This window comes from Scatophagus argus, chromosome 21 (assembly GCF_020382885.2).
Source record: "Scatophagus argus isolate fScaArg1 chromosome 21, fScaArg1.pri, whole genome shotgun sequence".
NCBI classification, from domain to species: domain Eukaryota; kingdom Metazoa; phylum Chordata; class Actinopteri; family Scatophagidae; genus Scatophagus; species Scatophagus argus.
The window spans coordinates 16,275,698-16,292,001 of record NC_058513.1 but is presented as its reverse complement, the minus strand read 5'-3'; the positions used below and the strand labels follow the sequence as shown (position 1 = coordinate 16,292,001).

The window sequence follows — 16,304 nt, the reverse complement described above, 5'->3', positions numbered from 1 at the left end:
ACAAGTTGGAGGGAGTCATGTTTGTCCCGCTGTTAATCATGTGGCCCATCAACTCCTCACCCTCAGCGTTTCTGCACAAAAGACAGTCCACTAAGAAGTCCACTTCCTTTTCAGTCAAACAGCACTTTTACGGGGAATGTGCAACAGTCATCAAGGGAGCCAGCATTGCTAAGTCTGTAACAACTCCCTGGGATCTAGAATTACAACTGCTTGTTGTGATGAGAGAAGATGCCGTTTGTGTTGCCATTAGCTAGATGAGGTCATCCTGGTGCGCCCCCCCCCATCATGATCTTTAAAGTCAGCTTCGAGCGTCTATCCCAGGTAACAACCTGCAATTAGAAATCTTCCCCAAAGCTCTCAATACAGCTACCATATACTATCTGCTAAAGAAACGGGCAGATCCTTGCAATTACAGGCCCAGCTGTAATTTTCTTTTCCTCGGTAAACTTCTAAAGAAAACTGTTTCTTAACCACGTACCTAATCGCCTAAATGACAGCGGCATTTTATAAAAGTTTCACACTGCTTAAAAAACAAGCCAACCGCAGCACCGAAACGACCCTGAGAAAACTGAACTGAGAGTCAGTGTTGGTGCTGACAAAAAGTTGGCCATCATTAGCGCAGTGTTTGACACAGTGGATCATCACGGTTTGATTGACGGTCTTGGGAAATGGGTGGGTGTCTTGGTAGTGTATTTGTTTCCCTTCATAATAAATCATCATAATTGTTGTAATATTGACTGTGGCGTTCCTCAAGGAAACATTCTCGGTCCCTTTCTATTTTCCATATACATGATCTCACTTGGTAACATCAGGATAACATATATTACAGTTAACCGTGTTATGTTTCAGTTTTACCAGGTGATTCCAATGTTTTACGCCCATCAGTGCATAGAAGTGAAAAAGAGTGAGTAAAAGTATTTTTTTCCATGTTGAACACAGTAGAAAGAGATGGATTTTGTCAATATTCAACCATCTGGCAAAACAGATTAAAACCTGAATGTAATTAAGAGTGCGTTTGGACAAAATCTTTATTCCCATTTGCACAAGATTACCAAAGCTATAATGTGCGGTTTCATCAGGTGATGAGCATAGCTACATGCTGTATCTTTCACAAAGACTAGGATTTAAATAAAAGAAGAAGTCACATTATCTTGCTGCCTATGGCACAGTGGAAGTTAAAGTTATTTTGTAAAGTTTATATGACCTTCCACTTCCTGAACAGCATATCAAAGATGACCGCACTAGCAAAGTCCTTCACTGTCTTCCGTCTTAGACATTTTATGACAAATGACGAGGTGGCCGCTTGACCTTAGAGCTGCAAATCTGTTTTTATTTTATTTTATTTACTAAGACACATCTTTTTTCTTTGGTGCTGTACTTTGGGGACCGTGTTGCATCCAGGGCTTTTATGTATCTCTGCTTTGGTTTTACTCTTAAATTCTCTTAAATTAATTCGTTTCTGTTAAAGTATTTTACTGTTTTATTGTCATAAAACACTGTGATATTTAGCAGTTCATCCAGGAAAAAAAATAAAACTGTGGAGGGGAAAAGCGAAACCTGCAATGTGCTATTAAAAGCGACGATAATGATTTGCATACAACACAGAGCAGTGGGTCACATGTGCCGCCTCACTGCTTTCTGCGAATGCTGATGGTGGAGAGCTGAGTAAACATTTCTGGGTGTGATGTACACACTGGCCTGAAGAAGTGTGTCATTGTGTGTGTGTTTGTGTCTGTGTGTCCATGCGTGTCCTGAACCTTACAGGTGACTGCACAGCGGCACCCGCCTCACTGTTAACGTTCACCGCTGGTCAGTCTGCTGTTAGCTTATTTGTTCAGTCATTTGAGGCATTTGTCGCCATCACAGCTCTGACGCTGTACGGCTGCAGTCAGCCGGCTAACTACGGGATTAAATGAGAGCAACAATTGATTACAGGTTTTGTCAGACATTAAACGTGTTTATGAGGGGCTTGGGGACGCGGGTGGGATGTTCATATTTGTCTTATGTCATGCTAAAGATGGGGCCAGATTATCAGAGTCGTCTTAATGCTTTTCCTAATCTATTGTCTAGTTGGAGTGCTTACTTTAATTCCTTAATTGAGTAACAGCAGGCAAACATCCAGCTCATCCCGATGTTCTCAATGACGAGGGTGCGGTCCTCAAGCCGAGTGTAGCCGGCAGGTTATAAATATCCCCACCAGGGGCTGAATTCCAGTTGGAACGGAGGTCAAGGCAGCCTAGATATTATTAGACCACTGAACCGAGTGGGTGTCTTTGGCAATTATGTGTCTCTCTCTCTCTCTCTTTTTTTTTCTTTTTTCTCAAGTGGTATCTTGTTGTAAATGTTCAGCATGACTTTGTCCTCAGGCCTCAGGAGCGTAGGCTTCCCATGTGTCCGGCTGAGGAACGATATGTGAAAAGTTCACGGTCACACCTCCGTGTCACCCCACCCCCCCGAAGGAGCGAGACCATGAGAAAAGAAAATTAACAGTGTCTGAAGCACTCACTGTTAACTGTAGCCGCTGTGCTGCCGCAGCTGAGTCATGAAGGCCGAGTCCTTCAGGACTGACGGGTTTGTCCACTAGTGGGGACATCTGCCCAGAAAGCCTGCAGTATGGACATGAGGAGGATGTACACAACAGGGATTCAGACCAGAGATTTGATGATTGAAAAACAAAGCTCCTCAGAGCAAAATAAATGGGCCAGTGTGGAAAGATTTTATGAAGCACTTGACTGATCTCCCTGAAATAGTGTCAAGCTGCAGGGATCTGTTCAAGCAACATACACTTACAGCTTTATAACAGCTTTATAAAGAATGTTATGAAGTGGTTTTTGAATGATGAAATGATACAGAAATAGTGCTAAGATGCCAGTTTGGTTAAAAACCCTGATAACTGTACAGTTGCAAGGTCAAAGGAAAACCTATCTGGTTAAAAGAAAAAAAATGGAAAAATTTCTCTAAAATGTGCTTTTCAGGGACTGATTTGATTTTCTCGCCTTGACTCTTCATGCAGGATTTTCCACAGCACTGTGGGCCCAGACAGGGAAAACCCCATCGTGTTTGATCAGTTGAGAACCACTTTGGTTGTTTTCAAAATCTTTCCAATTAAATACCAGACCGCCGCTCTTGTTCCGAGGCTGGACTGCTGCGTGCACATTAAGGCTTTGTGGCGAATCAGTTTGAAATTTTGGAAGCTCTGATGGACAAAGAGCTCAGACGACCTTCTATAAAATCTTCTCCTGCTTTGGCTCCTCCAGATTAATTTACTCATTTGTTGATGGAGTTTTCATATCAGGTTGTGCTACTGGTCTAATCTGGGCCAAGTGAGGTTATGTGAAACGTTGAATTAACAGCTTTTTGGGCAAGAGAGCTCAGCTAATGAGCGTGCTTAGAAAATCAGCCCCTCCCTCCACCCTTTTAAAATTCTGCCTGTGCCTCACCTCCCCACCTTAATCCTCCTAAGGCTGTAATGGTAGCTACACAGACATTCACTCACAGATAAAAGAGGGAGAGGCAGCCCAGCTAATGGACTTGCACTTGCTGCTGGCTGTCAGCAGCCTCTGTTTTCAGGTTGTGACTGAGCAGTTTGCTGTGTTGCACAGCAACATCTGGTCTGCATTGTTTTGTTCAACAAGTCAACCAGACGAGCACACAAAACCATCCGTGCTCTCTGAGCCGGATTACTCTGTACACAACGGGAACAGGCCTGTGGGTCATGCACAAAGACTGGTGAAATTAATACAGAACATGCCGAAAGTTCTCGGTATGAAGCCCACATGACTTTTCAGCCACATCTGGGTTTCAGTTTATCTGCAGTTTGATGTATTAAAAGAGTACTCCACTGACCAATTCAAAAAATGCGTAAATCACAACAGCAGAACCAGAGACTTTAGGTCTCTTCCTCCTTGTGGGCCTACATCACCCACAATGCAACCGGACAGCTGACGGTTTGGTCGCACATTTGAGTGCATCATGCCAGGAGCTGTTATTACAGCGTGGGAGTCACAAAAGTTGAAAAAGTGAACTTAGACATGTTGTTATATTAAATACTTGAGGCTTTCGTTTTGACTTAAAGAGAATATTTCTCTTTGTCTCTCTTTTATCGGCAATTTGACAGTGGAACCATAGCTTCATAATGGGATTACATTGTGTTACTGATGTTATTGTACAAAATTGTGTTGCCCAAATAATTCTGAGCAATTTTTTTAAAAATTACTTTGATTTAACTTTGATATTTTGTGTGTATTTGCCACATCGGTGTTGAAAAACATTGTGACATTGATATAATCACATCACTCAGCCCTCCTGGAGGACATATTGTATCCAGTGACTCAGCCACATTTGAAAGTCCTCGTTAATCGTCCTCACATTTGGAAATGATCTTGATGAGGACCACCTCAGCTCTCTCTGTGGCACAGCAGACGAAGACAACCGCGGCACAAAGGACGAGAGCCTCAGCTGCGGCAGCTTGCGTCTTTGAGAGCCGAAGTTCCCTGAAATGAGGTGACGAGCGGAAGGTCTGCTCAGAGTTGTCAGCACAGCCTGTTTGATTACATGTGAGCAAATGTGTCGGGACCTTGAGGCTTTTTTGTGCCTGTGAAATCTCCCTCTCCCCACGTTACCACCACCTTTCAGAAAGGTGGACGAGACTCGTCGTTTCCCTGTGCTCTGCTGTTGCCATAGTGACCAGGGCCGCACGCTCGCTCTCTGTAAAGCTCAGCTTGGGTTGCAGACAGCTGGGCGATGTATGTCCTCACCCACATTATTGTTCTGTGTGTGTGTGTGTGTGTATGTTAATGCGTGGGCGCCCGTGTCTTTGTCTGAGTACGCGCCTGAGGTCGCATGTAACCGAGACGGTGGAGCCGGCGGGACTTCATTGCCATAGAAATGTCTCCTTTCGCTCGCTTTATCGTCCTCTAATCTGCCGCACATGAGAAATGAGAATGTGCATTTCATATTAGAGTTTCCAATTCATATTCAGATCTCGTCATTTATTTGTGGAAAACCCAGGTTGTGTCTAAGGGGACTGCCGTGTTGAAAAGAAGCTCTGCTCTTTCATGTGCACAACACGCTGCATACGTGAATTTGAATCGTAATATTGACTTGCTTTCTTTTCTTTCTTTCTTTTTTTTTTTTTTTTTTCACTTCATGTTTTCACCAAAGGCTGTGTGTGTGTGTGTACATGCTGACAGTCTTGGGAATAGAGATCAGCTTCTTAAATTTTCGCATTGGAAATGCAGAGAGATTGGCGACAGTAAATAAGCTAAAGGGGGGCCTTTAGCTTATTTACTGTCGCCAATCTCTCTGCATCCCCTCCCCTTCCTCACGCTAATCTCACATGTACGCTTGCATACATGCCACATGCATATTCATATTCACACCCTCACATCCAGAGCATGTAACAAATATCTATTTCACGGCCACGTGCATCTGCACACACAGACTAGATATATTTATTCATAAGCTCATTAGAGGAGTGGATTTGCCTGCTGCCATCCATCACACTGTCACCCATCCCCAGCCTGGCACACACTGACAACAGAACTGCAGGAGAGAAGTCCCTGGGATTTAGTCTCCTGGAGCCAGTGCTACAGAGAGGATTTACTCCGATAGACAGAGCCTCACTTCGACCATTTTATAGAGGTGAGATCAGGGAGATAAAGACCAAAAGAAATCATAATCTCCCGTTCGCCAGCGTATATCCAAAAACAGATATTCTGGAAAAGAATAAAACATGCTTTTAGTCTCCCGAGTTGCTGTCAACTGGTGTTCAGCGGCGTGCAAGCTTTGGAGGTGCACAGGTGAACTGTAAGAGGTTTAAAATGCACAAAGCGTTGATAAATATGCGAGGCAACCTTTGTGGATGCTCTCACAGTCACGCTGTCATTGTGGAAGCTCAGGCCGTCACTCCCTCCTTGAGGCCAGTTTGCTCCTGTAGGTGCAAGAAAGCAGTCTTTTTTTAAATGAAGGTCCCAACATTGCAGACTGTTGTGTGGCAGTGACCTCAGGACATGCTACCTTCTCTTCTGCTGGAGGTCATTTCACACGTACATCCACTGCTTCGTGTATTTCTGGGTGTTTAATTACCTGTGATGCGGAACAGGAGACCGAAGCTCCTCTTGAGTGTGCAGACAGTTTTTATTCTCGAGATCTGATGTGGAGTCGCTGGCTGTGACCAAAGTTTTGAAAAGAAGGCCCACTTATTTTGAAATGAGCAAGATGCTTTGGAAGTGAACGGAGGGCGTATATGAAAGGGGAACAGAAAAAGTATGGATAAATAGGACATTTATAAGTGTTTGTGAATAGTATTATGTGAGCTGTCCGCATATTCAGTCATCCATTCTGTCAGTAACTGTGGAAATTTTCCTCTCTTGTGCATTGTTTTACCTACTCACATGTTTATAGTTGTTTATTGACTGACAGATTTTACAGATTTTTTTCCCCCCTTGTAATTTTAACCAGTAATTTGAAAACGGGGATGTTTGAGTTGCCTGTAAGCCTGTTTGTCAGGCAGACCACATTAAGCATGACTCTGTCAGGGTTGCTGTCATGGCAGTTGATCCAGTCGTGGATAACTCCGGTCCCCCTCTTCCTCCTGGCTGTCAGTTGTAGTTTCTCACTGTGGCATCTGTGCTGGCTCACTTCCTAGATGTGGTCAATGAGCGGAGTCGTCTCCAGACCGCACCAACGCAGCATTAACGCTCTTGTTTGTGTGGCAAGTGAGCGCATCTACTTCTCACACACAAAGATCTGAAGATCTGAGTTTTTTATTTCATCCACCGAGGAGAATTTGTTGCTGTTTATTCAACTGTTTGTTTGTTGCTGAGTAGAATAAATTTCAAATTTTGACAGTAGATTGAAGGGAATTTGTTGGAAGGTAGATCACAGGACAAGGACCAGGTCATTTTTGGTGCAGATCCAGATGAAGTCACAGACCTCATGTCATTTTAAACTTTTTTTTCTCGTGAATACCAGCACTGATATCCCATGACTGTTAGTAAGTCATCATTGTCCGCCTGGTGGTTTATAGACAGCTTTGCAGCTATAACAGCTTCCACTCTTCTGTGAAGGCTTTCCACAACATGTCGGAGTGTTTCTGTGGGAATTTGTGCCCATTCATGCAGTAGAGCATTTGTGAGGTCACACACTGATGTTGGACCAAAAGTCCTGGCTCACAATCTCCAGTTCATCCCAAAGGTGTTGGATGGGGTTGAGGTCAGGGCTCTGTGTGGGCCAGTCAAGTTCTTCCACACCAAACTCATCCAACCATGTCTTTATGGAGCTTTGCTTTGTGCACTGGGGCACAGTCATGCTGGAATAGAAAAGGGCCTTCAACAAACTGTTGGCACAAAGCTGGAAGCATAGCATTGTCCAAAATGTCTTGGTATGCTGAAGCATTAAGATTTCCCTTCACTGGAAGTCAGGGTCCGAGCACAAACCCTGAGAAACAGCCAAATAAAGAGGTGTGTCTGGATACTTTTATCCATATAGGGTACCTGCAGGACTTTTCCATCAGGCTCAGGAGCTCTCTTTGTTTGGTGGATGCTAGCCTATTGGCATGCTAACACTAAAGTGAGATGGAGAACATGATACCTGCTCAACATCACAGTGTTAGCATTGTGAGTGTGCTGAGCTCAAAGCTCTGCGATGCCCACAGCAAAGCTTCACAGAGCTGCCAGCATGGCTGTAGACTCTCAGTGTTGTTCAGATTAAATGAAGGACAACATGCTCACTAGAAAGTCCACCAGTGATGTACATTATAAAACCCATTAGATTACCAGTATTTGGGGAAAAGAAAGAAAAGTCAGGCAGTGACCTTAAAGCAGAGCCATCTCAGCTCCTCAGAAGTTCACATTTTGAAGACAAATAGCTTGAAGACAGTGAACAGTTTCAGTATTTGTTTTTATGCAGATACTGAACAAATGCTTCACTGAGCGTTTTCACGGACCAAAAGTTTGTACTGCTGCTGTAATATTTTCTGTTCCCGTCTGTCTTCACATAGACTAAGACAGAAAGTATATAGACAGATGGAAAACTCCACTCTCCACCCATTACACACACACACACACACACACACTGTGCTGGAACATGAACCTTAAACAAAACTATTAAAGAGCCGTCTTTTGTTTCGGCTGCTGCTCGTGACTTTGTACCTCCCACCCCCACCCCTACATACACACACACACACACACACACACACACACACACACACACACACACACACACACACACACACTGGTTCACAACACTGTTTCTTCATCAGATGGCTTTAGACAGGTGCACTCACCCATAATAAGAATGGCAAACAGTTGCAGCATACTGTACATAATCTATCATAAAACCTGGATAATTACAAATGATGTCACCAAGCCCCAAAAACAAGTACAAAATAGCTTGAACAAATGAGCCGGCATGCACACAGTTTAGGTGATATTAGCTGTTATCAGCAGCGTTGGCACTTCAACAAAGTGAGGACTTTGATTGGAGTCAGAGAAAAGATGCTCAGAAATGTGCTCTGCTTCATGCTATGTGAGCACAGCTGTGGTGGACACACCTTTATGAAATGATGGATGCCTTTTTTTTTCTTTTGGTCTCTGAGTAACAAAAGTCTTTGTCTGCTGTGTTTATTCAAGTTTTGGTGAATCCAGTGCAAGCAAGCTTGGCAATTTTGTGTTAATCGCCAAAACATGAAAAGCCAGACTGATTGTGCAAAGCGTGAGAGCACTTCTACAGAAACATCCCTGCAAAGTTCTGCAAACTGAGGAACGCCGCTGAACGGATGGCTTTGTTCTTCTTCTGTGTTTACAGCACGTGTTCGTCGGTTGTGATTGTGAATTCTCTGGGCTTAGCAGACCTGATACCGCTGCCTCACTCTGTGCACTGACGATCGCTGTGCCGCGACCGAGAGCCCGGGAAGAAATCGTGTCACAAACACCACCCCCGGCTTTCAACGCGCAACTCCGTGTCTGAGTTTCTCATGGAAGGGGACTCGTCTGATGTCTCAGACTTCGTGCTCGAGTCAGGCGCGAGAACGTTCCCAAAACTGATCTCATTCGCGTATCTTGGTGTGATTGTGACACCGGAGAAACAGACACAACAAGATTATTTGTCACACTCCATCTTTTCGGTTCAAAAGTCCGTCTTGTTTGCTGCTTTGTGAGCGAGATGTAGGCCTTTGTGGGACGTATGTTGATACTTTGGTATTTCAGTGGGTGCTTGAGGTTCCGCCGCTGTCTTGGTTTGGCCTGTGGCCCACTTGTCCATCCTGCTTGTTTACTCGTGCTTTAGCTTTATGTGACCTGAGGCGAATACGAAGCTGCCTAAGAAAGCCATGAGGATGTTTTTCATTTTATCAGTGTGCTGCTTCAAGTTCATAAGCTCTCTGTCTTCCTCCCTTTCTTTCCTGTCCCTGTCACTCCTCTCTTTCTTGTCTTCCTCCATCTCCCTGATCTGTGTGTGTGTGTGTGTGTGTGTGTGTGTGTGTGTGTGTGTGTGTGTGTTGTCTCCCTCTCTATATGTGTGTACGCTTTCTGCTCCCAGCCCCTCTGCGGAAAGCAAAGTTTGTGGAGAGCCCTCGCATTCCACAATCAGAGCTTGGCTCCCCTACACACACCTCCACCACTGCCAAGAATCCAGACCTGGACACACACTGCCCTGGTAAGTTTTAAGCCAGCTCACCCCTCATTTCCTTGTGTTACTTTTTGCATGTTGTCTGTAAACGCAGTAGAAAGACTCGGAGAGAGAGATTGGGAGAATTTATGCATTTGCCAGCGCTGCTGCCTGCTGCTGCAAAGGCGAAAACATGGCTAAGGTCATTAATGAAATAGCTTTGCTGGTGCCCACAGAGTCCGTCCTCATTGCCTCCTCCCTCTCCGTCTCTGCCTAATCCTCTCTCGCTCTGCTCTGCTTCTCAGACGCAGGGCTTGTTTAGGTGCCGCCTCTGTTTTCTGTTAACTTCACGGTCGGCGGTTGCTCGGTAATCCTGTGGACAGTCCAGATCTCCCTCTGACCCCCCCCCCCAACCTCTGTCTCTAGACTCCTCGAGGACAGTGCTCTGCCGAGAGCTGGTTTCAGTATATCTGCTTTCTCATCTTGCCGCTCCTCTTCCTGTTGCCACAGAGAAGTGCAGCGTTAGCTTCCTGACCCGTCTTGTTGGCTCAGCCTCCGGCTGTGTGGACTCCTCGGCGGAGCAGGACAATGCTGCAGCACTGCAGGGCTGGATGAAGACATGAGAGAAATAGCGATGGGGGTCTGAGGGCTTAACTGATGTAGGAGGAAAATGGTCGACAGAGTGCTACCAGCCTTGACTGTCTGTCAGCCACTCGTGCTGAGTCTCTGCTCAATGGGAGTTCTAAGTAGGTGATCTGTGTATAGAAACACACTATAATGTATTTTTGTAGTTTTTCTCATATCTGTACAAGGTTAAATAGTATGTAGTACCTTAGGGTAGGTACCTGGCGTGCTGTTGAATCTCGTGGACGGAAAAACTGCTGACCCTGGCTTTATCTCGCATGAATCCTGTGAAACAGACTGTGGAATAGCCTATCAGTTGTGATGAGTTGCCGAGAGCTCACGCAGATGTGACATTTCAGGGTTGAAATGGTAAATCTCTAGCACCACTGAGGCGGGAAAGCAGTTGATTACAAACAGGAATTTTGTGTCTGTGCCAGAGCAACTTGAGGTGGAGACAAGAGGAGGAAGGTTGAGATGAGTTTTCCGGGGTGAGGACTCGCACCTCCCCGGTGGACAGATGGACATCTTAGCTCTTAACAAGGCCTTCCTGGCATGAGTAGCAGCAGGGCGGTGACTTAAACATCTGATCGCATGGCCCTCCACGCTCTGCTGCTAACACTGCCTGCTGCCTGAGGAAGTCAGATACCAGCTGATTTTTATGGCCCGCGATAAAATTTGTGACGTCGTAAAAGGGGTTTGTGAATATTTTGCGAGGCAGCTTGTAAAATTCACCACCAGTCGTCCTCCTTATTTAAATCAGTGAAAGCTTTCTGACGATGTTACAGCACAACCGTCTTACAGTATTTACCCACATTTTGCCCATCTCATATTACAGTGTCCTTATTTTTTACCATTTAAAGAGAGAGAGTGAAAAAAAGTTCCTGGGGAAATCAGAGAAATTCATTTTCAAACTGGCAGGGCCGAGCTCCACTCCAGCAGGGTAACAACTGCCAAAGTAAAGAAATTTGTGCCGTAGCTTTGACGCCATGAGCAGACAGTGTCAGCAGAGGTGCTGAGGAGTTAAACCCACATCAGCTTCTCAACGGACCAAAGAGACGCTCGCATGTTGGCTGCATTACAACAAACAAAGTCAAAGTGGATGTAGGACTAAAAATCTAAACTAGAAATTCACCCCTTAGTTTGGATGTTATTTCATAGAAGTACAAAAGATGCACCAAAACCCTCCACGCACACAAAGATGAAAACAAAATGTGCCTTAAAATGACACATATTTTCTGGAAAATCAGTTAAGAAACTCATGTTGGATGACATAACAAGATAACAAAGCGTGGTTTGGATAAATTAAAAAGCTGATATTTTGAGGTGCTTGATGCCAGAATGAAATAGATATCCCGCTCACTGATGTTAACATTGCCCACATGCACCACACAATGTGGAAGGGACAGCTTGTGATGGTAGACGGTGGTCTCACGGTGTATGCGCACGCTGTATGTCATCATATGAACCTCTCCAAACCCAGACCTGGTCTCCTGAGTCCTTGTGTGCTTTCAAATATGAAACCTGCAGATGCTGTTGCATAGATAAGACCAGCGCTGTGCACATGAGGAATGTGAGCTCCTCTGATCTCCTGATTCCGCTGCCTGGTTTCTGGATGATGAGCGTACCTGTCTGTGCTTGTATGTTTGTGGCTATTCATGTTTTCTTTTCACCCGAACCTCTGAAACTTGAGTCATTTTCACCTTTCAGTCAGCGCGTATGCCGCCTCTTCTTGAAGTGCTGGAACATCGCGTCTTTATCCATATGAAAACGTGTGCGCCGTTCATGAAGAAGCTCTCTGTGGACCTGCCTGGTTGACGTGAGCAGGTACAGGTGAGACAAGAGCTGCCACACGGTCCTATTAAGGCCGTCCCCTGGCCCGTCCAGTCCCCTGCTTGCAGCACACATGCTTCCCCTCCACCTTCTCTCGGTGCGCGAGGGCAGATCTGTGGACGGCCACAGAGAAACAGATGCGCTTGCACAGAAACACATTCCTAGCTGTGCGCAAATATAGTTGCTATGACAACCATCTGTCTCCCTCGCAGCTCAGGAATCCAATGAAGAGGAGTGTGCGTGTCATTGTGTTGGGGGCTGGTTCAGAGAAATGAAGAGATGTGTTTTATGCCCGATTTTTTTTATTTTCGTGTTCAGATTTTGTTATTAAGGATCTGATGGCGTCTGAAGTTCCTCTTCAGGCTGGTGGTGTGTGTATGTGTGTGTGTCCCCGATGCTGTCGTGCTGCTTTGAAACGATGTAATGTCCTCAGTGGCTTCACAGGTGTGTGACTGTCATAATGTGTAATTTAAGAACAGAGATTGGAGCTATAAATGGAAAGATATCGATACACACACAGGCTGCATGATGGTAATGCATGTATCTCCTTTGATAGTAGCTCATTAGTATCGCTTACATTAAGGTTGCAGTGATGTCTCTTTTTTTTTTCTTTAGAATTTGTTTTATGTGACATGACAGTTTCTGCTCAAACTGCGTGTGAGTGTGTTGTTGGGGTTTATTTTGGAGTGTGAGAGTTTAAGGATGTACGAAGGGATTGCCTGTGTGCAGCTCAGAGGGATTACTGTGACACTCCAGCATCCAAATTTGCTCCCGCATTAAAAGAAACGCAGAGAAACCGCTCGCGGTCCAAGATGCTGCCGCTGGACGAAGCAGCAACAGAAAGACAGGAAGGATTCAGAGTCCCTGTTTGATCACGGTCAAGGCCACAAACCCTTCAGGAGCAGTTGACTAATTAGTGCTAATGTATTCGCTGCTTACTACTACCAGTCTGTCAACTGGGAAGCCTCCACTGCCTCCATGTCCAGACACGCTGGCACACAGAATACATTCACAAGGTTCAGACTGGTTCGTGGATGAGATGTTTGGCACCCAACGACGGCTGCGCCTCTCAGCCGACCCCTGCGATGCGCTGGCCCTAAGGAGGTGGAGCAATGAGACCTTCCATATTACAGCATTAAACGCTCTTCCTCCAGGGATCCACTGACCTTGGAGACCCTCGTAAACATATCCTGTAAATCAGAATCACAATTCCTTTATTTATCCCCGAGGGGAAATTCTTTTTTGCACAGACATTGCATATAAAATAGGATTAAAAGCAAGATAAGTCTAAATCTAAAAATATATAAAATATATTTAAATAAAAAGTGTATCCAGCTGCATTGCTGAGCTGCTATATCCATCTCATCAAGGCCCATACGTAATTAGCTGTTGCAGACCTAATGTGTGCTGTGATTACCTCATTATTGGCTGCTGTGTGTTTTCATTGAAGCTCGGCAACATGTCATCCCCATCCCCATGTGTTTTTGTTTTTTGTTGGGGGTTTTTTTCCGCCCTCGTTCAGAATTCAGACTCGGAGTCAGTCTAATGAGGATCCTGAGGGTCCTGTCCGTTCATGAGTGAACGGAGAGTGGAGGCCGGACTTTAGATTGCCTGTCCTGTCTCTGTGTCTTTGAATGGGACCAGAGAGAGGCCACAGGCTTTAAGACAAGCTGTCTGTCTCCAGAGAGGTGCTGCGAACTGGCTGGGAACTGTCTAATGGCCGTCAAGTCAGGACTTAGTTCAGCTACCTGCCAGTCTGGTTCAACCTGCCCTGCAGGAAATCGAGCGAGGAGCGGAGAGGACAGAGAAAACTGGCTCTGCCGCTAGCTGTCTCAGTTTCTCAGCTGCTGTTTATTTAAGCGCCGGCCATCTCGTGCTGGTGCCTTCAACGTCATTAATGTCTGGGCCAATTCAGAGGCTTATACGTCTAATCACAGCTGTTTGCATTTAGCCGCTACTTACTCTTTTTACAACCAGCAGGGTGAGCAATTAGTGGAGGCTTCAGCTCTGAGAGTGACACTCCAGTAAATAAAGTGAAATGTAATTGAAGCGGTTATCGTAGGCACCTCCTCGAGGGCAGGATAGCCAGGTGCTATTGAAAAACACGATATGACCAGTGATGGTTTGTTGTGGAAGAAAAGTAACCAGGCAACACGGCGGAAAGATTCAGGGATTTTGTTTTGGGTCGTGCTAAAAATCTCTCAGCTCAGCGAGTGTGTGTTTCTGTGTGTGTGTGTGTGTGTGTGGTTTTTGATCATCTGATCATCATGCAGGCCCTCACGCTGGTGTTTTCTTTTCTCTCTTTAGAGCTGGGAGGTTTCTGTAAACAGGGTAGAGCGGTGGATACACACCCACTGTGTCTTGAAAAGTCACACACCGCCTCTCTCTCTCACTCACACACACACACACACTCAGGTGAAGGGCGTATCTCATTACGTCATGCGAGCTGCAGTGCTGATGAGTGGTGCGGAAGGAGCTGTCGTCAGTGTGGAGGGCTTTCGCTAGTCGGCGTGGAGAGGAATTTATTTATTTTTTTTGTGAGCAGTTTCAAAGGATTCTTGCAGTTTGTGGCTGAAGGGATTTTTCTGAGTTTACGTAAGAAGACACCTGAACAAAGACGTCCGGCTGTGGTGGAATGCGTTTGTAATGCACAGGTCTGAGCTTCGACGAGGCTCAGGTAGGCTGTTTGGTATCGCTGTCCTGAGCGCAGGTGCTGGGTATCCTGTATCCGGGTCTGCTGTCGCTGCTGTGGTTTATGCAAAGCAAGTGTAGGAGATTCACTGTGTGTTTAGTGTTTCCAGGTAAAGACATGGCGAACATGAAGTCTCTTAAGGCTTTTTTCTCTCTTTCTACCCACCACTGACACAGTTTTATTATTCTCTCTCTCCTTTCTCTCACCCACTTCCCCTCCACCTCCTTCCTTCTCTCGTCTCTCTGCCTCTGCAGGGGAGTCAAGCCAGGAGCTGGGCCCCCCTCCGTCGGTGGATGAGGCAGCCAACACATTGATGACGCGCCTGGGTTTCCTTCTGGGAGACAAAGTGAGCGAGGGGCCAGCCGGTACCCAGTACAGCATGGAGGAACCCGAGGCGAGACAGGTAATGGTCTCGCTAATGAACTGGACACACAGCTAAATCCTCTGCAAAGACGTGACTGACGAGACTCATTTCTGTCCGGAAAAAGAAATTGCAGCTCTTTCATCTACACAGGGCTTTGAGTCTGAAGCTCAGACTTTGAATTCAAATCCCATGATGTCACCAGATGCACGTAGACAGTTTGACTTTGTGGGAATGGTTGTCTCGGGTTGTGCAAGACTGATAGGATGAAGAATTGTTGCCAACCTTGTTTTAGCTTAAGCAGTTTTGTTTTTTTAAGTTTTTATCGCCTTTGTGCTGTTGTAAGAGTTTATCCTAATCTAGCTGTTCCATTGTGTCATTTTTTGACACATTTCTGTTGTCAGATAACATGATATGGAACTTGCACAAGCATGCAATCGTCCGATTCGATCTATTTCGACATTTATCTTCACAATGTCTTTGTTTACGTTTGGTTTTGACAGATCTTTGGAAGACAGGATAGCCAGATCAAAAGACTTATCTGTAATTTGCCCTGAGACACCACAGTGCTTCGGATTCCGATTTTATCACCTCCACATCATGCGTCAGATATCTGTTTGTCTAATTAGATTTTCATATTGCGAATAATTTTAATAATTTCTTTCCCTGCTTACTTTAAACTTTACTTACGAGTTGACGTGGCAGCAGGTCCGGCTTCGTGCTTCTGTGTCTCTTAACGGTTTCTGCGTCGTAACCTTTCAGCTCTTGAATCTGGCAGTTGTTCAGCAAACGGTTCTTGGCACATCGGGCCTGCTGTAAGCTCTGCGGCAGATGCCCTGGTTTCTCTACTTAAACCTGATTTGACAGGTACGACTTTTCCGAATGGAGGGAGGAAAACAGTAGAGAGAGAGAGTGAGAAGGAGAGACGGGGTGGGTGAAAGGGGGCGAACCTGTTGCTGGAGCGCTCAAAGCGGGCCCAGGTATGGGTTTGCACTAACGCAGTGTGGATAAGCGATTAGACTGATGGACTGCCTGTGCTTGATGTGAGCGCTGCTGTAACAGTGGGGGTGTATAAATTGAGAGAGGTTTATTCGAGCGGCTCTTTTTAGAGACGTGACTCATACTAGCACCCTGCTGCATTGTGCACACAGTACAACCTTATTATTTAAGATATCTGCCCCATATACT

At 45.5% G+C, this 16,304-nt stretch overlaps 1 protein-coding gene across 19 annotated transcripts in view; it reads left to right on the top strand.

Moving 5' to 3' along the window:
• The window catches only part of tanc2b (tetratricopeptide repeat, ankyrin repeat and coiled-coil containing 2b), a 126,957-nt gene that overhangs the window by 75,508 nt on the left and 35,145 nt on the right, over positions 1–16,304 (top strand). For 13 of the 19 annotated variants that reach the window (XM_046378297.1, XM_046378300.1, XM_046378301.1 and 10 more), the window contains 2 exons: positions 9,541–9,657; positions 15,010–15,158. In XM_046378297.1, coding sequence (XP_046234253.1) covers positions 9,541–9,657; positions 15,010–15,158 — 266 coding nt within the window. The other 6 variants (XM_046378316.1, XM_046378306.1, XM_046378312.1 and 3 more) reach the window with 4 other exon arrangements.